The 26896-nt window shown below is 44.7% G+C and overlaps 1 protein-coding gene across 1 annotated transcript in view; it reads right to left on the bottom strand.

Moving 5' to 3' along the window:
* Nucleotides 1-16445: 16445 nt before the first annotated feature.
* Nucleotides 16446-26896, bottom strand: part of LOC138671405 (ecto-ADP-ribosyltransferase 5-like) — a 70689-nt gene continuing 60238 nt past the window's right edge. The window contains exon 5 of the mRNA XM_069759548.1: nt 16446-16929. Within this exon, the coding sequence (XP_069615649.1) occupies nt 16844-16929 (86 nt within the window). The 3' untranslated portion in view covers nt 16446-16843. The remainder of the gene's footprint in view (nt 16930-26896) is intronic.

Genomic DNA, 26896 nt, shown 5'->3' with positions numbered 1-26896 from the left:
CATCTTTCTCAACAATTACCATCATCCGATTGTTATGGTTGGAAAAAAATGCGCATGTAGACATTTCCTTAAAGTGGAAATAAGGAAAGTAAACTAAGCCGACCCTTTTGTGTCTCTGACGAGGCAGGCGGGAGAGCTGTAAGTGCAGTATCCACCCCCTGTGGCTCATTAGCATACAATTAACATAATTGTATGCTAATTAATTCATAACATATGAATTTCCCTAAAACAGCAAAATGGATTTCTATAAGCAATGTCAGAAATTAATCAGCATTAGGGTGCCTCCACATACATGTCATTAGTTTGAGGAATACAATCCTAATGGTTCTCGTTAATCTTCTCTCTTATCACTCTCCCTATAAATTAAACCCATCCTGTTTTCCTCACGCACGGATCTTCTTCACCGCTGTCACACACTATGTGTACGGTTTCTTATTGTCTCTCTCTTCCTATGTTTAAAACTAATCTCTGAGCTTTGAGGTGATATCACTATCCAGATTCATACCAAAATGGCTGCTGCATTCCATGCTTTTGCTTTTATACAGCCTGTGATAATCCCTCGTTTCTCATTGTTTTTCAGTTCATTTTATGGTAAAGTGAATAGTGTCAATAAAAAAAAAACTACAATTCGTGTTGCAAAAAAGAAACCCTGATACGACTGTGTGGTGATGGAAAAATTAAAAAAAAAAGGGGAAAAAAATCAAAAGTGAAAAAACATTTAAATGTCAGTAAGGGGTTAACTATATGATTTAAGAGATTGAGGGTATGGAGCCTTCATTTCCCTTCCCAGTTATAGGCAGCATAGAGTAATCCGGGGCTTGTCCAGGCTCAGGCGTTAGGTACTGTCAGCAGACACCTCAGTATAGCAGAGCGATCAGGATGAGTCCGGAGAGGAAGAGCCGGAGCCGGAGTCCAGCAATGTTCCTGAAGAAAGAACATAAAGATCAAGACCTCAGGATTGGTTTCTATTTTATACAGAGGTGTAGCTGGAGGGGCACAGGGACTTTTGCCCCAGATAACCAACTCTGACAGTGTAAAATGTTACCATCTAGGTCGGTGTTGTAGGTTCCTATGCAGAGCTCAGCAGCGGAGATTCTCAGCAGCTGATGTGCTCTGCATATGCAGCAACAGAGAAAACAAAGCTGATGGGAGAGAGTGCAGCAGCCAATCACAAATTCATCTCGTCTGCTGCACTCTGCGTAGTGAACAACTGAGATGACAAAGGCTGCATTGTGTTTTCCCACAGACCCTCACAATAAATCTCCAGTTACATTACGATTAGAGATGAGCGAGCACTAAAATGCTCGGGTGCTCGGACAGAGCAATTCCTAATACTCGCATGCTCGTTTCGATAATAATGGGTGTCAGTGGGAAAGCTGAGCTTTTTTCCATCAGACTCTACAAAGAGGTATGGTGGGGCATTGAAATGTTCAAATTAGGGAGTACACTGGTTTGGTCAGCCAGGTATTGCCGATCTTTAACTCCTTCCCGACCTTTGACGCCACGTAGGCGTTATGAAAGTTGGTGCCAATCCGACCTATGACGCCTATGTGACGTCATGGAGGGATCGCGTCCCTGCAGATCGGGTGAAAGGGTTAACTCCAATTTCACCTGATCTGCAGGGACAGGGGGAGTGGTACTTCAGTCCGCCGTGGCTACGATCGCTCTGATTGGCTGTTGAAAGTGAAACAGCCAATCAGAGCAATTTGTAATATTTCACATATGAAAACTGGTGAAATATTACAACCCAGCTATGGCCGATGCTGCAATATCATTGGCTATGGCTGGAAACCCTGATCTGCCCCCCCACCGCCACTGATCTCCCTCCCAGTCCTCTGTCCTGTGCTCCACTCCCCTCTGTCGTCCTGTTCGCTCCCCCGTCCTCGTGTCCGCTCCCCCGTGCTCCGATCCAACCCCCCGTGCTCCGATCCCCCCGTGCTCCGATCTCCCCCCTCATACTTACCGACCCTCCCGATGTCCTTCCGTCTTCTTCATGAGCGCCACCATCTTCCAAAATGGCGGGCAAATTCGTTATAGGTACATTTTGATCACTGTGATAAAACCTATCACAGTGATCAAAATTAAAAAAAAGTAAATGAACCCCCCATTTATCACCCCCATAGGTAGGGACAATAATAAAATAATGAAAATATATACAGTGGGGCAAAAAAGTATTTAGTCAGTCAGCAATAGTGCAAGTTCCACCACTTAAAAAGATGAGAGGCGTCTGTAATTTACATCATAGGTAGACCTCAACTATGGGAGACAAACTGAGAAAAAAAAATCCAGAAAATCACATTGTCTGTTTTTTTAAACATTTTATTTGCATATTATGGTGGAAAATAAGTATTTGGTCAGAAACAAAATTTCATCTCAATACTTTGGAATATATCCTTTGTTGGCAATGACAGAGGTCAAACGTTTTCTGTAAGTATTCACAAGGTTGCCACACACTGTTGTTGGTATGTTGGCCCATTCCTCTATGCAGATCTCCTCTAGAGCAGTGATGTTTTTTGGCTTTTCGCTTGGCAACACGGACTTTCAACTCCCTCCAAAGGTTTTCTATAGGGTTGAGATCTGGAGACTGGCTAGGCCACTCCAGGACCTTGAAATGCTTCTTACGAAGCCACTCCTTCGTTGCCCTGGCGGTGTGCTTTGGATCATTGTCATGTCACGTTTCATCTTCAATGCCCTTGCTGATGGAAGGAGGTTTGCACTAAAAATCTCACGATACATGGCCCCATTTATTCTTTCATGTACCCGGATCAGTCATCCTGGCCCTTTTGCAGAGAAACAGCCCCAAAGCATGATGTTTCCACCACCATGCTTTACAGTAGGTATGGTGTTTGATGGATGCAACTCAGTATTCTTTTTCCTCCAAACACGACAAGTTTTGTTTCTACCAAACAGTTCCACTTTGGTTTCAATAGACCATAGGACATTCTCCCAAAACTCTTCTGGATCATCCAAATGCTCTCTAGCAAACTTCAGACGGGCCCGGACATGTACTGGCTTAAGCAGTGGGACACGTCTGGCACTGCAGGATCTGAGTCCATGGTGGCGTAGTGTGTTACTTATGGTAGGCCTTGTTACATTGGTCCCAGCTCTCTGCAGTTCATTCACTAGGCCCCCCCGCGTGGTTCTGGGATTTTTGCTCACCGTTCTTGTGATCATTCTGACCCCACGGGGTGGGATTTTGCGTGGAGCCCCAGATCGAGGGAGATTATCAGTGGTCTTGTATGTCTTCCATTTTCTAATTATTGCTCCCACTGTTGATTTCTTCACTCCAAGCTGGTTGGCTATTGCAGATTCAGTCTTCCCAGCCTGGTGCAGGGCTACAATTTTGTTTCTGGTGTCCTTTGACAGCTCTTTGGTCTTCACCATAGTGGAGTTTGGAGTCAGACTGTTTGAGGGTGTGCACAGGTGTCTTTTTATACTGATAACAAGTTTAAACAGGTGCCATTACTACAGGTAATGAGTGGAGGAAAGAGGAGACTCTTAAAGAAGAAGTTACAGGTCTGTGAGAGCCAGAAATCTTGATTGTTTGTTTCTGACCAAATACTTATTTTCCACCATAATATGCAAAGAAAATGATAAAAAAAACAGACAATGTGATTTTCTGGATTTTTTTTTCTCAGTTTGTCTCCCATAGTTGAGGTCTACCTATGATGTAAATTACAGACGCCTCTCATCTTTTTAAGTGGTGGAACTTGCACTATTGCTGACTGACTAAATACTTTTTTGCCCCACTGTATATATTTTTTTCCATTAGGGTTAGGGTTAAAACTAGGGTTAGAGTTAGGGTTAGGGCTAGGATTAGGGTTAGAAGTAGGCTATGTGCACACGGTGCAGATTTAGCTGTGGATCCACTGCGCATTGGCCGCGGATCCGCAGCGGATTGGCCGCTGCGGATTCGTAGCAGTTTTCCATCAGATTTACAGTACCATGCAAACCTATGGAAAACAAAATCCGCTGTGCCCATAGTGCGGAAAATACCGCGCGGGAATGCTGTGTTGTATTTTCCGCAGCATGTCAATTCTTTGTGCGGATTCCGCAGAGTTTTAACCTGTTCCTCAATAGGAATCCACAGGTGAAATCCGCACAAAAAACACTGGAAATCCGCAGAAAATCCGCAGGTAAAACGCAGTGCCTTTTATCTGCGGATTTTTCAAAAATGGTGCGGAAAAATCTCACACGTATCCGCAACGTAGGCACATAGTCTTAGGGTTAGGGTTGGAATTAGAGTTAGGGTTGGAATTAGGGCTAGCGTTGGAAATAGGGTTAAGATTAGGCTTGTGGTTAGGGTTAGGGTTAGGTGTGTGTTGGGGTTAAAGTTGTGGTTAGGGTTGGGATTAGGGTTAGGATTAGGGTTAGGGGTGTGTTGGGGTTAGGGTTGTGTTTAGGGGTGTGTTAGGGTTAGGGTTGTGATTAGGGTTATGGCTACAGTTGGGATTAGGGTTAGGGGTGTGTTGGGGTTAGTGTTGGAGTTAGAATTGAGGGGTTTCCACTGCTTAGGCACATCAGGGGTCTCCAAACGCAACATGGCGCCTCCATTGATTCCAGCCAATCTTGCGTTCAAATAGTCAAATGGTGCTCCCTCCCTTCCGAGACTTGACGTGCGCCCAAACAGTGGTTTACCCCCACATATGGGGTATCAGCGTACTCAGGACAAACTGAACAACAACTATTGATGTCCAATTTCTCCCGTTACCCTTGTGAAAATAAAAAAAATTGCAGGCTAAAAAATAATGTTTGAGGAAAGAAAAATGATTTTTTATTTTCCCGGCTCTGCGTTATAAACTTCTGTGAAGCACTTGGGGGTTTAAAGTGGTCACCGCACATCTAGATAAGTTCCATGCGAGGTCTAGTTTCCAAATTGGGGTCACATGTGGGGGAGCTCTAATGCTTAGGCACACAGGGGCTCTGCAAACGCGACATGGTGTCCGCTAACGATTGGAGATAATTTTTCATTCAAAAAGTCAAATGGCGCTCTTTCCCTTCCGAGCCCTGCCGTGCGCCCAAACAGTGGTTTACCCCCACATATGAGGTATCGGTGTACTCACGAGGAATTGCCCAACACATTTTAAGATCCATTTTATCCTGTTGCCCATGTGAAAATGAAAAAATTGAGGCTAAAAGGAATTTTTTGTGAAAAAAAGTACTTTTTCATTTTTACGGATCAATTTGTGAAGCACCTGGGGGTTCAAAGTGCTCACTATGCATCTAGATAAGTTCCTTGGGGGGTTTCGTTTCCAAAATGGGGTCACTTGTGGGGGAGCTCTAATGTTTAGGTACGCAGGGGCTCTCCAAACACGACATGGTGTCCGCTAAAGATTGGAGCCAATTTTTCATTGAAAAAGTCAAATGGCGCTCCTTCCCTTCCGAGCCCTGTTGTGCGCCCAAACAGTGGTTCCCCCCCACATATGAGATATTGGCATCCTCAGGACAAATTGTACAATAACTTCTGGGGTCCAGTTTCTGTTTTTACCCTTGGGAAAATAAAAAAAATGTTGCTAAAAGATAATTTTTGTGACTAAAAAGTAAAATGTTCATTTTTTCCTTCCATGTTGCTTCTGCTGCTGTGAAGCACCTGAAGGGTTAATAAACTTCTTGAATGTGGTTTTGAGTACCTTGAGGGGTGCAGTTTTTAGACTGGTGTCACTTTTGGGTATTTTCAGCCATATAGACCCCTCAAACTGACTTCAAATGTGAGGTGGTCCCTAAAAAAAATGGTTTTGTAAATTTTGTTGTAAAAATGAGAAATCGCTGGTCAAATTTTAACCCTTATAACTTCCTAGCAAAAAAAAAAATTTTGTTTCCAAAATTGTGCTGATGTAAAGTAGACATGTGGGTAATGTTATTTATTAACTATTTTGTGTCACATAACTCTCTCGTTTAACTGAATAAAAATTCAAAATTTGAAAACTGCGAAATGTTCAAAATTTTCACCAAATTTCCATTTTTTTCACAAATAAACGCAAAAATTATCGACCTAAATTTACCATTAACATGAAGGCCAATATGTCACAAAAAAAAATCTCAGAACTGTGAGGATCCGTTGAAGCGTTCCTGAGTTATTACCTCATAAAGGGACACTGGTCAAAATTGCAAAAAACGGCCAGGTCATTAAGGTCAAAATAGGCTGGGTCATGAAGGGGTTAAAAACGTTTCCCTCCTTTTAAAAAATACCCAGGCATCAGGCCTTGGACGCTGAGCTGGTGTCATGAAATTGGCCCAGGCCTTTGACAGTGTACCCATGCCTCTGACGTGTGTCCCCCTCACCTCCTCATCTTCCTTGGTTGGCTAATGAGGCAGTTTTCCCCCTACTGCTAGCATTGTCTGATGGGAATTTTTCCACAGTGGCCTTCTTTTATAGCACCATTTTAGAAGACATCTCTGCCTCAGGAAGGAGCGATGCAAAGTTCTCCTTGTAGCGTGGGTCTAGCAGAGTAAACAACCAGCAATCTTTTTTGGCCAAGATAAATATGATGTGACGGTCACAGGAAAGGCATCGGTACATAAAGTCGGCCATATGTGCCAAGCTCCCTACAGCCAATACTTCCCTGTCTCCACCATCATGACCACTTTTCATCTCATCCTCCTCCTTTTCCTCCTCGTTCCCCTCCCCAGCCCATTCACATAGGAGAGATGGGACAAAGGTTGTGTGGATTCTAGCCTCTGTTGTGCTAGCCCTGTTTCTCATAATCAGCCACATTAGTCTCCACCTACTCATTGTTATCCAGTCCACGCTGAGCAGGTGAGATAAGGCTGGGCTGGCTATAATCTCTCTGCCTCTTCCTCCATCTCCACCTGGTCCACATGCATAGCTTCACGATTAATTATGAGCAGCGACTGTTTAAGTATGTACAGAAGCGGGATCGTTGCGCTCAGTATGGTGTCATCACCGCTCACTATCTTTGTGCTGTCTTCAAAGTCGTGGAGCACTGCACAAATGTCAGACATCCATGCCCACTGTGCAGCTGTTATGTGCGGAGGCTAACCAGAACACCGATGGGTATGTTGGAGCTGTTACTCAACCACTGGCTTATGCTGCTCATTATGTATTGCCATCATTTGCAGTGTGGAGTTCCAGCCTGTGAGCATATCACACATCAGTCGGTGAGCTGGCACTTGCATGCATTGCTGCAGCACTGCCAGAGCGGTGGCATCTGTTGAAGATTTTTGAAAATGGGTACTGATGCAGCGTATATTGACCAGGAGCTCTGGCAAATCTGGGTAGGTTTTAAGAAACCTCTGAACTACCAAATTAAGTGCTTGAGCCAAGCATGTTACATGTATGAGCTTGCCGAGCTTCACAGCCACCACCAGATTACCACCATTATCACACATGCCCATGCCTGGTTTGAGGTTAAGCGGCAAAAGCCACAGATCTGTCTGGTCTGTTATTCCTTTGAGTAACTCTGCCACAATGTGCGGCTTATCTCCTAGACAAATCAGCTTCAGTACAGCCTGTTGCCACTGCTCTGAGGCAGTGCGGCAGAGCTTCTGAGTGATGTAAACGACATGCTCTGAGATAGCAGATCGGAGATGAAGGATGAAGAGGAGCAGGAGGGGTGCAGGAACTGGTGTAGGAGGTGGATAGAAGTAGGGCCAGCAATCTTTGGCATCAGGAGCACATGTGCCTTGCCATGGTGGAACGCAGCCCCAGCCTCCACAATGTTCACCCAGTGTGCCAACAGTGAAATGTTCAGTAGCATCCCTGGTCACAAGGGCTTGTCCATGTGCCAGTTGTTAAGTGGAACATCACATTACCGCATTGGTAAGGGCACGGGTGATGTTCCTGGAAACATGTACGGAGGAATGGCTGCCGCCCAGGCGTCCGGACTACCGAGTCGGGTGCTTAGATGACGTGGCTGATTATGCTAGTGGTGGTTAGGTTCTTAGTGGTCAACCTCTTGCTGATCTTGACATGGCACAGGTTGCAAATGACTATTTTTGGGGCTTATAACTCTCCTTAAAAAGTCACAAACTGGGAAACACCTAACTCTTTGACGTAGAAATTCAGGAGCGTCGTTGCTCTGAGTGACAGTTGCTTGCCTTGTCCCTCTGGTCACACCAGTGCCTCTGCCTGTCTGTTTCGGCGCTGCCAATCCCTCCCTCTCAGCATTGCTGGCCTTGCTCTGCATGCCGGCATCCCACCACCAACCCATCCTGGTCCTCCTGACTTAGTGACTTGACAACAATAAGCTGACTCATCATCTCCCTCCTTTAAAAAAAAATTGCCACTCTCCAACTTCATCTTCTTGTGGCCGTGGCTCCTCTAAGTTTTGTGCAAGTATAAGGGGTGTACTGGGGTTGACTTGTGTCTCACTCCCTTTGCCCTAGGCTCTGTTATTGGGTGTAATGTAATGCTGCTATAAGTACCTTAGTGTAGTGTAATGTATGTGCGTTATACTGTATTATTGTACAGGGAAAGTATAGTGATGAAGTTAGCCCTCTAGAGGGGGGCACTTTAGAAAACATAGAATAGGATAGGAAGTAGTTAATTTGGGAGGGGCCAACTGTGGGTAATCTAGAAGGATTTCCTGATTTCAGTGAGTTGGGCCTGAGAGCCCGGACAGGGCAGTTGAGCCCTGTAACATTATGTTCAAGTAAAAGATCCCAGCTCGTCCAGGGCCTAGAAGCAACTATTGCCAGAGAAGCAGAGGAATACAGGGCAGCGTTGTCATGATAGCGATCAGCTACTTAGGCAGACTCCTGAGTGTCTGGGGCGAAACAGACCGTGTACTCCTACAGTTAGTCAGACTGGATAGACCAAGTGCTGCGGTACCGGGAACAACGGTGCGACCCGGTGGTATTCCTAATGAAGAAAGGGACAGCACAGGGACAGAAAATGTTGTGTCTTGTGAAGTTTCAAATGCTGTACCTAATCGTGAACTGGACGAGCTGAGAAAGGAACTAAGTAAAATCGTTTGTTTTAAGTTGGAACTAGACTCTGTCTCTCTTTATATGGATTCTCAAGAAGGAAGCCCCCAGAGAAACAGAGAGGATCCAGATGGACAGGAAAGCAGACAAACAGGAACGCTACTGCTGGGACATTGTATGTATGTGACGGAGGGTCATGGTAGGCTGAAGCAGCCACCATTGATAGCCGCGACTACAGCCTTGGCCCCTCTCACACATCACTAAACAGCATCTCCTCCTGCTCTGTCTGTGTCTGGTGTACAGTGGGACGAGCATGGTGTCAAGGGTCTCATATAGACCTCATGACGCTATGCGGCCGGCCACAGTAATGCCACAATCAAGATGGCTACAGCATTACAGTGACTGGCAGGCAATCCCCGCATGTTTATTGGCTGTCTAAAAAGCTCCACTAATCGGGCAGGTGCAATCATTGGCTCCGTGGCTTATTCTGTCTCTTTTCTTGCTGATGCGTCATGTTTTATGGTTGTTGTTCGGTGACTATTTTTGGTAATTTGACATATTTCTGAACTTTCAATAAAATATATAATTTTATCTATGGTACCTGGTTGCTCTTGTTTCTCCTGTCATATATATCTAGGTTCGAGTGGGTACTTTCTGTTCTATCATTAATGGGGTACTTATAGCCCTGTTTTTTTGGCATTGAAATGTCACTGAGGTATTTGTTGTTGCTACTTGTAAGTATATTCTGACTATAAGATGCACTCCCATTCCCCCCCCCCAAAAAAAAAAATTGGGAAAAAAGTGTGTCTTATCATCTGAAAAATACGGTGTTACGGAGAAGCGGGGTCAGTGGGTGGTCTCGTCCGCTGGCCCGGCTGTCTTTAGCAAGACTGCATGGACCACGGCTCATACCACTGAACGCCCGCTCTATCTCACAGTGGGCAATACACTACACAGACAACACAGGGTTAAGGTAAAACAGGGCGGCAATACTTTATTGAACAACATGCCGGGAATTGTATGGGTACATGGGCACATATAAAATATCACTGCGTCTCCACGTGTTTCCAGTATGACATGATGTCAGAGCTCCCAGGGTCGCTACTCCATCTGTTGATGAACGCACAGAGAAGGGGCAACGACAAGCGTAGGGAGATGACCAAGAACTGTCCATAGAGTCCATACAAGGTCCAAAGCCAGTTGACACGAGAGTCACCACCTGGCTTATCTGACCATCTCCATGGAACCAGGCGACCAGCGGGTCTCAAACCCTGGCTTTCTCCAAACATATCCATGGTTCAGAGATGGTCACTGGATCGGATCTGTGTCCTTCCAACCGGAGCCGAAAACCCCTAGGTTGTATCCTATAGAATCATAGATCAGTGTCCCTCGTGATGGTGCCATGATGAATAGGCTGCAGTCCTTTCTGTAGAGTGGTTTGCAGAATGTCTGGCTGGTAGCTCTGTGTACTTCAGACTCTCTCAGGATGTGATCTTCCAGTCTTTTTATACCCAAGGCATGTAAGCTATTTTTAGAATTACCCAGTGTCCTTTAGTTCAACATCAAGATATGGCAAACAATGGTGATGAGATTACCTAGTACTACTTGACCACTCAATCTATTTGCACAGTCTTTCCTTCTCTGCTTTAGAAGTCACCAAGCTAGTTCTGGAATTCAATGCACAATTTGCATATCAGCACACATCAATAAACAAAGATAGACACACACAATGTACAAGTCACTATTACAGACTTACACTGTATGTTAAATAGTATCAGTTTGCAAGTCTGTCTTCTTGAACCACCAGACATAAACACTTAAATGCACAAGCCAATATACAAATGAAAAGTCGGTTCTGACAAACAAGATGGAAGAACTAGAAGCAGAAATATCTACAGGTAACTTTGACATAGTGGGAATAACCGAGACATGGTTAGATGAAAGCTATGACTGGGCAGTTAACTTACAGGGTTACAGTCTGTTTAGAAAGGATCGTAAAAATCGGAGAGGAGGAGGGGTTTGTCTCTATGTAAAGTCTTGTCTAAAGTCCACTTTAAGGGAGGATATTAGCGAAGGAAATGAGGATGTCGAGTCCATATGGGTCGAAATTCATGGAGGGAAAAATGGTAACAAAATTCTCATTGGGGTCTGTTACAAACCCCCAAATATAACAGAAACCATGGAAAGTCTACTTCTAAAGCAGATAGATGAAGCTGCAACCCATAATGAGGTCCTGGTTATGGGGGACTTTAACTACCCGGATATTAACTGGGAAACAGAAACCTGTGAAACCCATAAAGGCAACAGGTTTCTGCTAATAACCAAGAAAAATTATCTTTCACAATTGGTGCAGAATCCAACCAGAGGAGCAGCACTTTTAGACCTAATACTATCTAATAGACCTGACAGAATAACAAATCTGCAGGTGGTTGGGCATTTAGGAAATAGCGACCACAATATTGTGCAGTTTCACCTGTCTTTCACTAGGGGGACTTGTCAGGGAGTCACAAAAACATTGAACTTTAGGAAGGCAAAGTTTGAACAGCTTAGAGATGCCCTTAATCTGGTAGACTGGGACAATATCCTCAGAAATAAGAATACAGATAATAAATGGGAAATGTTTAAGAACATCCTAAATAGGCAGTGTAAGCGGTTTATACCTTGTGGGAATAAAAGGACTAGAAATAGGAAAAACCCAATGTGGCTAAACAAAGAAGTAAGACAGGCAATTAACAGTAAAAAGAAAGCATTTGCACTACTAAAGCAGGATGGCACCATTGAAGCTCTAAAAAACTATAGGGAGAAAAATACTTTATCTAAAAAACTAATTAAAGCTGCCAAAAAGGAAACAGAGAAGCACATTGCTAAGGAGAGTAAAACTAATCCCAAACTGTTCTTCAACTATATCAATAGTAAAAGAATAAAAACTGAAAATGTAGGCCCCTTAAAAAATAGTGAGGAAAGAATGGTTGTAGATGACGAGGAAAAAGCTAACATATTAAACACCTTCTTCTCCACGGTATTCACGGTGGAAAATGAAATGCTAGGTGAAATCCCAAGAAACAATGAAAACCCTATATTAAGGGTCACCAATCTAACCCAAGAAGAGGTGCGAAACCGGCTAAATAAGATTAAAATAGATAAATCTCCGGGTCCGGATGGCATACACCCACGAGTACTAAGAGAACTAAGTAATGTAATAGATAAACCATTATTTCTTATTTTTAGGGACTCTATAGCGACAGGGTCTGTTCCGCAGGACTGGCGCATAGCAAATGTGGTGCCAATATTCAAAAAGGGCTCTAAAAGTGAACCTGGAAATTATAGGCCAGTAAGTCTAACCTCTATTGTTGGTAAAATATTTGAAGGGTTTCTGAGGGATGTTATTCTGGATTATCTCAATGAGAATAACTGTTTAACTCCATATCAGCATGGGTTTATGAGAAATCGCTCCTGTCAAACCAATCTAATCAGTTTTTATGAAGAGGTAAGCTATAGGCTGGACCACGGTGAGTCATTGGACGTGGTATATCTCGATTTTTCCAAAGCGTTTGATACCGTGCCACACAAGAGGTTGGTACACAAAATGAGAATGCTTGGTCTGGGGGAAAATGTGTGTAAATGGGTTAGTAACTGGCTTAGTGATAGAAAGCAGAGGGTGGTTATAAATGGTATAGTCTCTAACTGGGTCGCTGTGACCAGTGGGGTACCGCAGGGGTCAGTATTGGGACCTGTTCTCTTCCACATATTCATTAATGATCTGGTAGAAGGTTTACACAGTAAAATATCGATATTTGCAGATGATACAAAACTATGTAAAGCAGTTAATACAAGAGAAGATAGTATTCTGCTACAGATGGATCTGGCTAAATTGGAAACTTGGGCTGAAAGGTGGTAGATGAGGTTTAACAATGATAAATGTAAGGTTATACACATGGGAAGAGGGAATCAATATCACCATTACACACTGAACGGGAAACCACTGGGTAAATCTGACAGGGAGAAGGACTTGGGGATCCTAGTTAATGATAAACTTACCTGGAGCAGCCAGTGCCAGGCAGCAGCTGCCAAGGCAAACAGGATCATGGGGTGCATTAAAAGAGGTCTGGATACACATGATGAGAGCATTATACTGCCTCTGTACAAATCCCTAGTTAGACCGCACATGGAGTACTGTGTCCAGTTTTGGGCACCGGTGCTCAGGAAGGATATAATGGAACTAGAGAGAGTACAAAGGAGGGCAACAAAATTAATAAAGGGGATGGGAGAACTACAATACCCAGATAGATTAGCGAAATTAGGATTATTTAGTCTAGAAAAAAGACGACTGAGGGGCGATCTAATAACCATGTATAAGTATATAAGGGGACAATACAAATATCTCGCTGAGGATCTGTTTATACCAAGGAAGGTGACGGGCACAAGGGGGCATTCTTTGCGTCTGGAGGAGAGAAGGTTTTTCCACCAACATAGAAGAGGATTCTTTACTGTTAGGGCAGTGAGAATCTGGAATTGCTTGCCTGAGGAGGTGGTGATGGCGAACTCAGTCGAGGGGTTCAAGAGAGGCCTGGATGTCTTCCTGGAGCAGAACAATATTGTATCATACAATTATTAGGTTCTGTAGAAGGACGTAGATCTGGGGATTTATTATGATGGAATATAGGCTGAACTGGATGGACAAATGTCTTTTTTCGGCCTTACTAACTATGTTACTATGTTACTATGTTCTTATTGGTTTGCAAAAAGGTAGCTGTCTGGGTAATTAAGATACAATCTGGTTTCTTCACATACGGTATATATGAAAAATAATTGCATGAGTTTACAGCGAAAAATATTAGATAGCAGATAGCTGAGGCAGGAATATCCAACAATCTATGTCATAATATAGGAAATCAGGCACGTGATGTGGCTCCATCTACTGGCTATATGCAGAAGTGCAATCAAAAGGTAAGGTATATCCTATGTAAAGGTCCCTAGCAATACTAGGTCCATTTACTATATAATTGTCTAAGGGTCACTTCCATCTGTCTGTCTGTCTGTCACGGATATTCATTGGTCGCGGCCTCTGTCTGTCATGGAAATCCAAGTTGCTGATTGCTCGTGGCAAATACCCGATACGCTAGAATCGGGCCACCATCTAGTAAATAAATAATAATCTCTAACACTGACAAAAAGCATTGACAAATGTTGCAGGGTCTTCTTTCTTCAGGCATGCAGTGTTATGTGGGCTGTGAACGTTTCTAAGATCTTCCGATTCTCAGGCGCCAGTGCTGCGTGCTAATACGGAACCAAGGGTATAGAGACACATTCTTCATAAAGAATTATCTTTAAATTAATGTGGGGTTACCCGGCCGTAACACAATTATTTCAGTAACTGCAGTAATAATCATGCACATATGATATTATAGTTTATAACAATGGTTGCATTAACCCCTTAGTGACAGAGCTCATTTTGACCTTAATGTCTATGTCAAATTTTTGAATTCTGACCACCGTCACGTTATGAGGTTATAACTCTGCAACGCTTCAACGTATCCTGCTGATTCTGAGATTATTTTTTCATGACTTAATTTACTTAATTACAGTTTTAAAATTTATTTGATTTGACTTGCATTTATTTGTGAACATATTGGAAATTTGGCGAAAAATTAAAATATTGCGCAATCTTGCCTTGCGCACGCGTTTACTACGGAGGACAGAGAATGAACTTCAATCCAATATTGTGGCCAGCATGCAGCCAGTGGGTAAGGAAAGGGTGAATCAAACACCCGATAACTCCACCCATATGACCCAAAACCAGTCCCCCCAAATTCAGGTGACAGGTTCCCTTTAATTCATAGTTTTGATGCCTTCAGTGTGAATTTACAGGTTTCATAGTCATGAAAATACAGAAAAATCTTTAAATGAGAAGGTGTGTCCAAACTTTCGGTCTGTACTGTACACGGTAGATGTTTTTACTGCCATCTTTTATTTCCATATTATATATGTTCTATGTGTGTTTATACCTTTCCATCATATATTTACAACCAATGTGGTGGTTTTATATTGTGCCCTGGGTCTGTTTTTTGCATTTTCATATTCCCATATATTTTTTTTTTTTAATGGTTCTGACACAGACAAAACATGAAACAAATGTTCCCATAGTTCAGGTTTACCACTGGGTAAAGTATTTGACCAGTTCAGAGTTAATGACATACTTTGGTTCGGACATGCAGGGATCCGGTGTAAAATATCAACCTGGTGCCAAGAATAACTCCAAGGAATGTCCGAGACCGCGAGGATGGTCAAGAACAAACAAGGAATGTCGGAGACCGCGAGGATGGTCAAGAGCAAACAAGGAATGTCCGAGACCGCGAGGATGGTCAAGAGCAAACAAGGAATGTCCGAGACCGCGAGGATGGTCAAGAACAAACAAGGAATGTCCGAGACCGCCAGGATGGTCAAGAACAAAAAAACAAACAGATTCATAGACTAAGATACCAATTGGCAAAGACACTTCCTTAGTGATACCTTCTCGACACCCCGAGTCATTTCAGCATGGGTAAACCAAGCTCTTTAGCCAATTTGGCATAAAAAAAATTTGCATACATGCAGTTGCAATCAAGAAAGACTTTACGTTGCACTTAATTTTCTCGATAAGACAAATGTACGGAGAGAAATAGTAGAGCACAATCATAGGGAAACACCCGTTGGCCCAGGAGGGTATGATGGGCCCGACCAATACTTGGTGGCCTTGGGCAGGAACGTATCTGATCACCAGACTACTATCATAGAAGAAAAGATCCATCTCACGTTGCCTGACCCTCAGCTGTCGGTGAGACTGAGATACCCCAATCTATGCGGATACCACAATTCTCAGCCATAGGTCCCGAGCCAGTCAGGGGATCCAGTCTGAGCACCTGCTGTCACCTAACTAGATGAATTGTCAAAGTCATGGCTGAGTCAAGGAAGCTGTGCTAATCAGTTCTTCATTTTCTCACATAATTGGATATGAAAGTGATTGCAGAGGGCCTGGTCATTCCATTGATAATTTATGGGAATATTGCCCCTGGAAATGGACCGATAATTTATTTTCAGTGAACACTACCAGGTCAGACTCATCAAAGAAGAGCCCCAGGCCCTCAAAGAAAGAGTCAATTGTGGAGACTTGGAGAACATCAGTAGGTAAGAAAAAGACTCAAGTGTTAACCCTTGAAGAAGCCTGTATAATGGTGAAACATGCCAGGGATATCTCTAGAAAAAGCCAACCCTTACGACTACAGTGTTAGTATACCAGTCCGCTGCAGGCAGTCACCAATGCTATATGATGGAGGGGGCGCAGAGGCAAAGCACTGATGCCGTCAGCGGCCAGGAAAATACTAACAAAAAGGTGTAAAACAACATATAAAGCTCTTCATAATCCAGAAACTCAGGGTCATAACCTGTGAAACAAGGAGGTGAAAGCAGTAACGAAAACATGTGTCAAAAATGTGATGACATGGGACGACGAGGCAACGAGACTAATGGTGGAATAATAATGTGAGAAACAAACGAAAAGAAAGGAATAAACAGCGAGAACTAAGGAAACAGGCGGTTTTATTACTTCCTGTGTGTGGATAAATCCCAGCTCCACGGTCACATTTTGCAGTCTATACACGGTGGCGGAGCGTCTATCCTGCCATCGTTCCACCATGTGATATGATCACCTCCCGGCCGCACACCGGGGTCTTTAGATCCCGACGATTGTGCCGCCCATATCTCTGTGCACTTATATCCCGCGACCACAGCTGATTTACACTATTTTATAGCGGTCACAGAGTGGAGAATATTTTTCTGCACATTTTATTGGAAACTGTGGAATCAACATTGAGATCAGTGTCTGTAATTTTCAGCTTCATTTTACTTTCACCATTGCGGGGTGACACAAGTGACATCGTGACCTCCGACTGCTGACCTTCGAGAAATCCCAGTGGATACTTCAGTATGTCAGAAATCTTGTAGCTAAAGTGATTGCAATGCCCAGAACAACCATCGGGGGCGCTGTCTGTGCCACAGGACTGGAAACTGGAAGATAATGATTCAATGATAGAAGTTATAAGTGTCATCAAGACAAATGTTCTACAACCCAACACACAGACATCATGGGAGCTGTCAAGCTTCATCCGGGTCCCTCCTGCCTCAATCGCGCTCACCGATGGTCGGATTATGCTCCAATCTAGAGATGACTGGAACAATTTTAGGTAAAGTGAATTCATTATAAAATGTGAATAAAAATAATAATAATAAAAAACTAAATTTGACATTTTAAGCTCCAACCATTGACGCACCAACATCAGCTGGTGGTTTGTTTTTGGACACTTGACATGGCTTAGAACAAAAGGTGTCCATTTTTGTCTAAAAATTACCCTGTTCCCAATTCTTGTTTCCAAGGACCTCGGGTGTTTTTGCCGAGACCCTGTGGTGCCGGATTATAAAAAACACCTTTATTATTGCTCTCCAGAAAAGTATATCCTCAGAATTTAAATTGCTGCAATTTTAAAAACATCTCTATAAAGGGCTTTTGATAGAATTTATGTACAAATTTGTGACATCTGTGCTTATGTCTAGAGTCACTGTAAATTGCGGAACCTGATACATAAATGTTGCTGGAGCCAAAAAATATTTGTTAGCCCTAGATGAAGGCTACTTCAGGAGTAGAGCAAAAAGTAACCTAAAGTGTACATTCTATAATGGAACTTTCAGTTTAACATAATACAACATCATTACATAAAAGAATTATATTTCATTGAAAACATTTAAAAAACTTTTTAGACTTTATTACAATAGGTAAACTCACCCTAAATCTAGCACTAGCCCTGTCACCCCAAACCTAGCCATAACCATAACTCTATGCCTAACTGTTAGTTCTGCACTAGCAATTACCATAACCCTATCCCGAGCTCCAACCCGGCACTAGCCATAATCATAACTCTAGCTCCAACCTGGCACTAACCATTACCATAACCCTAGCTCTAACCCCAGCACTAGCCATAACCCTATCCCTAGCTCTAACCCCAGCACTAGCCATAACCCTATCCCTAGCTCTAATCCCGGTACAAGCCATTACCATAACCCTAGCCCTAACCCTGGCACTAGCCATAACCCTATCCCTAGCTCTAACCCTGGCACTAGCCATAACCCTATCCCTAGCTCTAACCCCGGCACTAGCCATTACCATAACCCTAGCCCTAACCCTGGCACTAGCTATAACCCTATTCCTAGCTCTAACCCTTGCACTAGCCATAACCCTATTCTTAGCTCTAACCCCAGCACTAGCCATAACCCTATCCCTAGGTCTAATCCCGGCACTAGCCATAACCCTATCCCTAGCTCTAACCCAGGCACTAGCCATAACCCTATCCCTAGCTCTAACCCCGGCACTATCCATAACCCTATTCTTAGCTCTAACCCCGGCACTAGCCATAACCCTATCTCTAGCTCTAACCCTGGCACTAGCCATAACCCTATCCCTAGCTCTAACCCTGGCACTAGACATAACCCTATCCCTAGCTCTAACCCCGGCACTAGCCATAACCCTATCCCTAGCTCTAACCCCGGCACTATCCATAACCCTATTCTTAGCTCTAACCCCGGCACTAGCCATAACGCTATCTCTAGCTCTAACCCTGGCACTAGCCATAACCCTATCCCTAGCTCTAACCCTGGCACTAGCCATAACCCTATCCCTAGCTCTAACCCCGGCACTAGCCATAACCCTATCCCTAGCTCTAACCCCGGCACTATACATAACCCTATTCTTAGCTCTAACCCCGGCACTAGCCATAACCCTATCCCTAGCTCTAACCCTGGCACTAGCCATAACCCTATCCCTAGCTCTAACCCTGGCACTATCCATAACCCTATCCCTAGCCCATAACCCTATCCCTAGCTCTAACCCCGGCACTAGCCATAACCCTATCCCTAGCCCATAACCCTATCCCTAGGTCTAACCCCAGCACTAGCCATAACCCTATTCCTAGCTCTAACCCCGGCACTAGCCATAACCCTATTCCTAGCTCTAACCCTGGCACTATCCATAGCCCTATTCTTAGCTCTAACCCCGGCACTAGCCATAACCCTATCCCTAGCTCTAACCCCGCCACTAACCATAACCCTATTCCTAGCTCTAACCCCGGCACTAGCCATAACCCTATTCCTAGCTCTAACCCCGGCACTAACCATAACCCTATTCCTAGCTCTAATCCTGGCACTATCCATAACCCTATTCTTAGCTCTAACCCCAGCACTAAGAGTTGGGGAAGAAAGTAAAGGAACTGGATGCACAGGTAGTTTTTTCTTCTATCCTTCCAGTAGACGGGCATGGCACCAGGAGATGGAACAGGATCCTTGATGCAAACAACTGGCTAAGACGATGGTGCAGACAACAAGGATTTGGATTCCTGGACCACGGTGTGAATTACTGGTATGATGGACTACTCGCCAGAGACGGACTACACCTCAACAAACCTGGGAAACACACATTCGCCAGAAGACTCGCTACACTCATCAGGAGGGCGTTAAACTAGAAGAAGAGGGGACGGGAAGAAAAACATTAGACTCGAACAAAGACGACCCAGGAAAACATACTCAGAAGGGAGGTAAGAACATTTCTAAAACAATCCACAGTGAGGAGATTGGAACAAAACAAAATCCTCTAAACTGCATGCTCGCAAACGCCAGAAGCCTGACAAACAAGATGGAAGAACTAGAAGCAGAAATATCTACAGGTAACTTTGACATAGTGGGAATAACCGAGACATGGTTAGATGAAAGCTATGACTGGGCAGTTAACTTACAGGGTTACAGTCTGTTTAGAAAGGATCGTAAAAATCGGAGAGGAGGAGGGGTTTGTCTCTATGTAAAGTCTTGTCTAAAGTCCACTTTAAGGGAGGATATTAGCGAAGGGAATGAGGATGTCGAGTCCATATGGGTTGAAATTCATGGAGGGAAAAATGGTAACAAAATTCTCATTGGGGTCTGTTACAAACCCCCAAATATAACAGAAAGCATGGAAAGTCTACTTCTAAAGCAGATAGATGAAGCTGCAACCCATAATGAGGTCCTGGTTATGGGGGACTTTAACTACCCGGATATTAACTGGGAAACAGAAACCTGTGAAACCCATAAAGGCAACAGGTTTCTGCTAATAATCAAGAAAAATTATCTTTCACAATTGGTGCAGAATCCAACCAGAGGAGCAGCACTTTTAGACCTAATACTATCTAATAGACCTGACAGAATAACAAATCTGCAGGTGGTTGGGCATTTAGGAAATAGCGACCACAATATTGTGCAGTTTCACCTGTCTTTCACTAGGGGGACTTGTCAGGGAGTCACAAAAACATTGAACTTTAGGAAGGCAAAGTTTGAACAGCTTAGAGATGCCCTTAATCTGGTAGACTGGGACAATATCCTCAGAAATGAGAATACAGATAATAAATGGGAAATGTTTAAGAACATCCTAAATAGGCAGTGTAAGCGGTTTATACCTTGTGGGAATAAAAGGACTAGAAATAGGAAAAACCCAATGTGGCTAAACAAAGAAGTAAGACAGGCAATTAACAGTAAAAAGAAAGCATTTGCACTACTAAAGCAGGATGGCACCATTGAAGCTCTAAAAAACTATAGGGAGAAAAATACTTTATCTAAAAAACTAATTAAAGCTGCCAAAAAGGAAACAGAGAAGCACATTGCTAAGGAGAGTAAAACTAATCCCAAACTGTTCTTCAACTATATCAATAGTAAAAGAATAAAAACTGAAAATGTAGGCCCCTTAAAAAATAGTGAGGAAAGAATGGTTGTAGATGACGAGGAAAAAGCTAACATATTAAACACCTTCTTCTCCACGGTATTCACGGTGGAAAATGAAATGCTAGGTGAAATCCCAAGAAACAATGAAAACCCTATATTAAGGGTCACCAATCTAACCCAAGAAGAGGTGCGAAACCGGCTAAATAAGATTAAAATAGATAAATCTCCGGGTCCGGATGGCATACACCCACGAGTACTAAGAGAACTAAGTAATGTAATAGATAAACCATTATTTCTTATTTTTAGTGACTCTATAGCGACAGGGTCTGTTCCGCAGGACTGGCGCATAGCAAATGTGGTGCCAATATTCAAAAAGGGCTCTAAAAGTGAACCTGGAAATTATAGGCCAGTAAGTCTAACCTCTATTGTTGGTAAAATATTTGAAGGGTTTCTGAGGGATGTTATTCTGGATTATCTCAATGAGAATAACTGTGTAACTCCATATCAGCATGGGTTTATGAGAAATCGCTCCTGTCAAACCAATCTAATCAGTTTTTATGAAGAGGTAAGCTATAGGCTGGACAACGGTGAGTCATTGGACGTGGTATATCTCGATTTTTCCAAAGCGTTTGATACCGTGCCGCACAAGAGGTTGGTACACAAAATGAGAATGCTTGGTCTGGGGGAAAATGTGTGTAAATGGGTTAGTAACTGGCTTAGTGATAGAAAGCAGAGGGTGGTTATAAATGGTATAGTCTCTAACTGGGTCGCTGTGACCAGTGGGGTACCGCAGGGGTCAGTATTGGGACCTGTTCTCTTCAACATATTCATTAATGATCTGGTAGAAGGTTTACACAGTAAAATATCGATATTTGCAGATGATACAAAACTATGTAAAGCAGTTAATACAAGAGAAGATAGTATTCTGCTACAGATGGATCTGGATAAGTTGGAAACTTGGGCTGAAAGGTGGCAAATGAGGTTTAACAATGATAAATGTAAGGTTATACACATGGGAAGAGGGAATCAATATCACCATTACACACTGAACGGGAAACCACTGGGTAAATCTGACAGGGAGAAGGACTTGGGGATCCTAGTTAATGATAAACTTACCTGGAGCAGCCAGTGCCAGGCAGCAGCTGCCAAGGCAAACAGGATCATGGGGTGCATTAAAAGAGGTCTGGATACACATGATGAGAGCATTATACTGCCTCTGTACAAATCCCTAGTTAGACCGCACATGGAGTACTGTGTCCAGTTTTGGGCACCGGTGCTCAGGAAGGATATAATGGAACTAGAGAGAGTACAAAGGAGGGCAACAAAATTAATAAAGGGGATGGGAGAACTACAATACCCAGATAGATTAGCGAAATTAGGATTATTTAGTCTAGAAAAAAGACGACTGAGGGGCGATCTAATAACCATCTATAAGTATATAAGGGGACAATACAAATATCTCGCTGAGGATCTGTTTATACCAAGGAAGGTGACGGGCACAAGGGGGCATTCTTTGCGTCTGGAGGAGAGAAGGTTTTTCCACCAACATAGAAGAGGATTCTTTACTGTTAGGGCAGTGAGAATCTGGAATTGCTTGCCTGAGGAGGTGGTGATGGCGAACTCAGTCGAGGGGTTCAAGAGAGGCCTGGATGTCTTCCTGGAGCAGAACAATATTGTATCATACAATTATTAGGTTCTGTAGAAGGACGTAGATCTGGGTATTTATTATGATGGAATATAGGCTGAACTGGATGGACAAATGTCTTTTTTCGGCCTTACTAACTATGTTACTATGTTACTATGTTACTATCCATAATCCTATCCCTAGCTCTAACCCCGGCACTAGCCATAACCCTATTCCTAGCTCTAACCCTGGCACTATCCATAACCCTATTCTTAGCTCTAACCCCGGCACTAACCATAACCCTATTCCTAGCTCTAACCCCGGCACTAGCCATAACCCTATTCCTAGCTCTAACCCCGGCACTAACCATAACCCTATTCCTAGCTCTAATCCTGGCACTATCCATAACCCTATTCTTAGCTCTAACCCCAGCACTATCCATAATCCTATCCCTAGCTCTAATCCCGGCACTAGCCATAACCCTATCCCTAGCTCTAATCCCGGCACTAGCCATAACCCTATCCCTAGCTCTAACCCTGGCACTATCCATAACCCTATTCTTAGCTCTAACCCCAGCACTAGCCATAACCCTATCCCTAGCGCTAACCCTGGCACTAGCCATAACCCTATTCCTAGCTCTAACCCCGGCACTAGCCATAACCCTATTCCTAGCTCTAACCCTGGCACTATCCATAACCCTATTCTTAGCTCTAACCCCGGCACTAGCCATAACCCTATTCCTAGCTCTAACCCCGGCACTAACCATAACCCTATTCCTAGCTCTAATCCTGGCACTATCCATAACCCTATTCTTAGCTCTAACCCCAGCACTATCCATAATCCTATCCCTAGCTCTAATCCCGGCACTAGCCATAACCCTATCCCTAGCTCTAATCCCGGCACTAGCCATAACCCTATCCCTAGCTCTAACCCTGGCACTATCCATAACCCTATTCTTAGCTCTAACCCCAGCACTAGCCATAACCCTATCCCTAGCTCTAACCCTGGCACTAGCCATAACCCTATTCCTAGCTCTAACCCCGGCACTAACCATAACCCTATCCCTAGCTCTAATCCTGGCACTAGCCATAACCCTATCCCTACCTCTAATCCCGGCACTATCCATAACCCTATCCTTAGCTCTAACCCTGGCACTAGCCATAAACCTATCCCTAGCTCTAATCCCAGAACTATCCATAACCCTATCCCTAGCTCTAACCCTGACACTAGCCATAACCCTATCCCTAGCTCTAATCCCGCCACTATCCATAACCCTATCCCTAGCTCTAACCCCGGCACTAGCCATAACCCTATCCCTAGCTCTAACCCCGGCACTAGCCATAACCCTATCCCTAGCTCTAACCCTGGCACTAGCCATAATCACAACTCTAGCTCTAACCTCGGCACTAGCCATAACCCTATCCCTAGCTCTAATCCCGGCACTATCCATAACCCTATCCCTAGCTCTAACCCTGGCACTATCCATAACCCTATCCCTAGCTCTAACCCTGGCACTAACCATAACCCTATCCCTAGCTCTAACCCTGGCACTAGCCATAATCATAACTCTAGCTCTAATCCCGGCACTAGCCATAACCCTATCCCTAGGTCTAACCCCGGCACTAGCCATAACCCTATCCCTAGCTCTAACCCCGGCACTAGCCATAACCCTATCCCTAGCTCTAACCCCGGCACTAACCATAACCCTATTCCTAGCTCTAACCCTGGCACTATCCATCACCTTATTCTTAGCTCTAACCCCAGCACTATCCATAACCCTATCCCTAGCTCTAATCCCGGCACTAGCCATAATCCAATCCCTAGCTCTTATCCCGGCACTAGCCATAACCCTATCCCTAGCTCTAGTCCCGGCAATAGCCATAACCCTATCCCTAGCTCTAACCCTGGCACTAGCCATAACCGTTTCCCTAGCTCTAACCCCGGCACTAGCCATAACCCTATCCCTAGCTCTAACCCAGGCACTAGCCATAACCCTATCCCTAGCTCTAACCCCGGCACTAGCCATAACCCTATCCCTAGCTCTAACCCCGGCACTATCCATAACCCTATCCATAGCTCTAACCCCGGCACTAGCCATAACCCTATCCCTAGCTCTAACCCTGGCACTAGCCGTAACCCTATCCCTAGCTCTAACCCTGGCACTAGCCATAACCCTATCCCTAGCTCTAACCCCGGCACTATCCATAACCCTATCCATAGCTCTAACCCCGGCACTAGCCATAACCCTATCCATAGCTCTAACCCCGGCACTAGCCATAACCCTATCCCTAGCTCTAACCCTGGCACTAGCCATAACCCTATCCCTAGCTCCAACCCTGGCACTAGCCACAACCCTATCCCTAGCTCTAACCCCGGCACTAGCCATAACCCTATCCCTAGCTCTAACCCCGGCACTATCCATAACCCTATTCCTAGCTCTAACCCCAGCACTAGCCATAACCCTATCCCTAGCTCTAACCCTGGCACTAGCCATAATTCTATCCCTAGCTCTAACCCCAGCACTAGCCATAACCCTATCCCTAGCTCTAACCCCGGCACTATCCATAACCCTATCCCTAGCTCTAACCCTGGCACTATCCATAACTCTATCCCTAGCTCTAACCCCGGCGCTATCCATAACCCTATCCCTAGCTTTAACCCTGGCACTAGCCGTAACCCTATCCCTAGCTCTAACCCCGGCACTATCCATAACCCTATCCCTAGCTCTAACCCTGGCACTATCCATAACCCTATCCCTAGCTCTAATCCCGGCACTATCCATAACCCTATCCCTAGCTCTAACCCTGGCACTATCCATAACCCTATCCTTAGCTCTAATCCCGGCACTAGCCGTAACCCTATCCCTAGCTCTAACCCTGGCACTCGCCATAACCCAATCCCTAGATCTAACCCCGGCACTAGCCATAACCCTATTCCTAGCTCTAACCCCGGCACTATCCATAACCCTATCCCTAGCTCTAACCCCGGTACTAGCCATAACCCTATCCCTAGCTCTTATGCCGGCACTAGCCATAACCCTATCCCTAGCTCTAACCCCGGCACTAGCCATAACCCTATCCCTAGCTCTAACCCCGGTACTAGCAATAACCCTATCCCTAGCTCTAACCCCAGCCTAGCTCTAACCCCAGCACTAGCCATAACCCTATCCCTAGCTCTTATCCCGGCACTAGCCATAACCCTATCCCTAGCTCTAACCCCGGCACTATCCATAACCCTATCCCTAGCTCTAACCCCGGTACTAGCCATAACCCTATCCGTAGCTCTAACCCCAGCACTAGCCATAACCCTATCCCTAGCTCTTATCCCGGCACTAGCCATAACTCTATCCCTAGTTCTAACCCCAGCACTAGCCATAACCCTATCCCTAGCTCTAACCCCGGCACTAGCCATAACCCTATCCCTAGCTCTAACCCAGGCACTAGCCATAACCCTATCCTTAGCTCTAACCCTGGCACTAGCCATAACCCTATCCCTAGCTCTAACTCCGGCACTAGCCATAACCCTATCCCTAGCTCTAACCCCGGCACTATCCATAACCCTATCCATAGCTCTAACCCCGGCACTAGCCATAACCCTATCCCTAGCTCTAACCCTGGCACTAGCCATAACCCTATCCCTAGCTCTAACCCTGGCACTAGCCATAACCCTATCCCTAGCTCTAACCCCGGCACTATCCATAACCCTATCCATAGCTCTAACCCCGGCACTAGCCATAACCCTATCCATAGCTCTAACCCCGGCACTAGCCATAACCCTATCCCTAGCTCTAACCCTGGCACTAGCCATAACCCTATCCCTAGCTCCAACCCTGGCACTAGCCACAACCCTATCCCTAGCTCTAACCCCGGCACTAGCCATAATCCTATCCCTAGCTCTAACCCCGGCACTATCCATAACCCTATTCCTAGCTCTAACCCCAGCACTAGCCATAACCCTATCCCTAGCTCTAACCCCGGCACTAGCCATAACCATATCCCTAGCTCTAACCCTGGCACTATCCATAACCCTATCCCTAGCTCTAACCCTGGCACTATCCATAACCCTATCCCTAGCTCTAACCCCGGCACTATCCATAACCCTATCCCTAGCTTTAACCCTGGCACTAGCCGTAACCCTATCCCTAGCTCTAACCCCGGCACTATCCATAACCCTATCCCTAGCTCTAACCCTGGCACTATCCATAACCCTATCCCTAGCTCTAATCCCGGCACTATCCATAACCCTATCCCTAGCTCTAACCCTGGCACTAGCCATAACCCTATCTCCAGCTCTAACCCCAGCACTATCCATAACCCTATCCCTAGCTCTAACCCTGGCACTAGCCATAACCCTATCACTAGCTCTAACCCTGGCACTATCCATAACCCTATCCCTAGCTCTAACCCCGGCACTAGCCATAACCCTATCCCTAGCTCTAACCCCGGCACTAACCATAACCCTATTCTTAGCTCTAACCCCGGCACTAGCCATAACCCTATCTCTAGCTCTAACCCTGGCACTAGCCATAACCCTATCCCTAGCTCTAACCCTGGCACTAGCCATAACCCAATCCCTAGATCTAACCCCGGCACTAGCCATAACCCTATTCCTAGCTCT

The sequence above is a fragment of the Ranitomeya imitator genome, chromosome 3, assembly GCF_032444005.1.
Source record: "Ranitomeya imitator isolate aRanImi1 chromosome 3, aRanImi1.pri, whole genome shotgun sequence".
Lineage (NCBI taxonomy): Eukaryota > Metazoa > Chordata > Amphibia > Anura > Dendrobatidae > Ranitomeya > Ranitomeya imitator.
The sequence above is the reverse complement of the archived record's forward strand: the minus strand, read 5'-3'. Positions and strand labels throughout refer to the sequence as shown.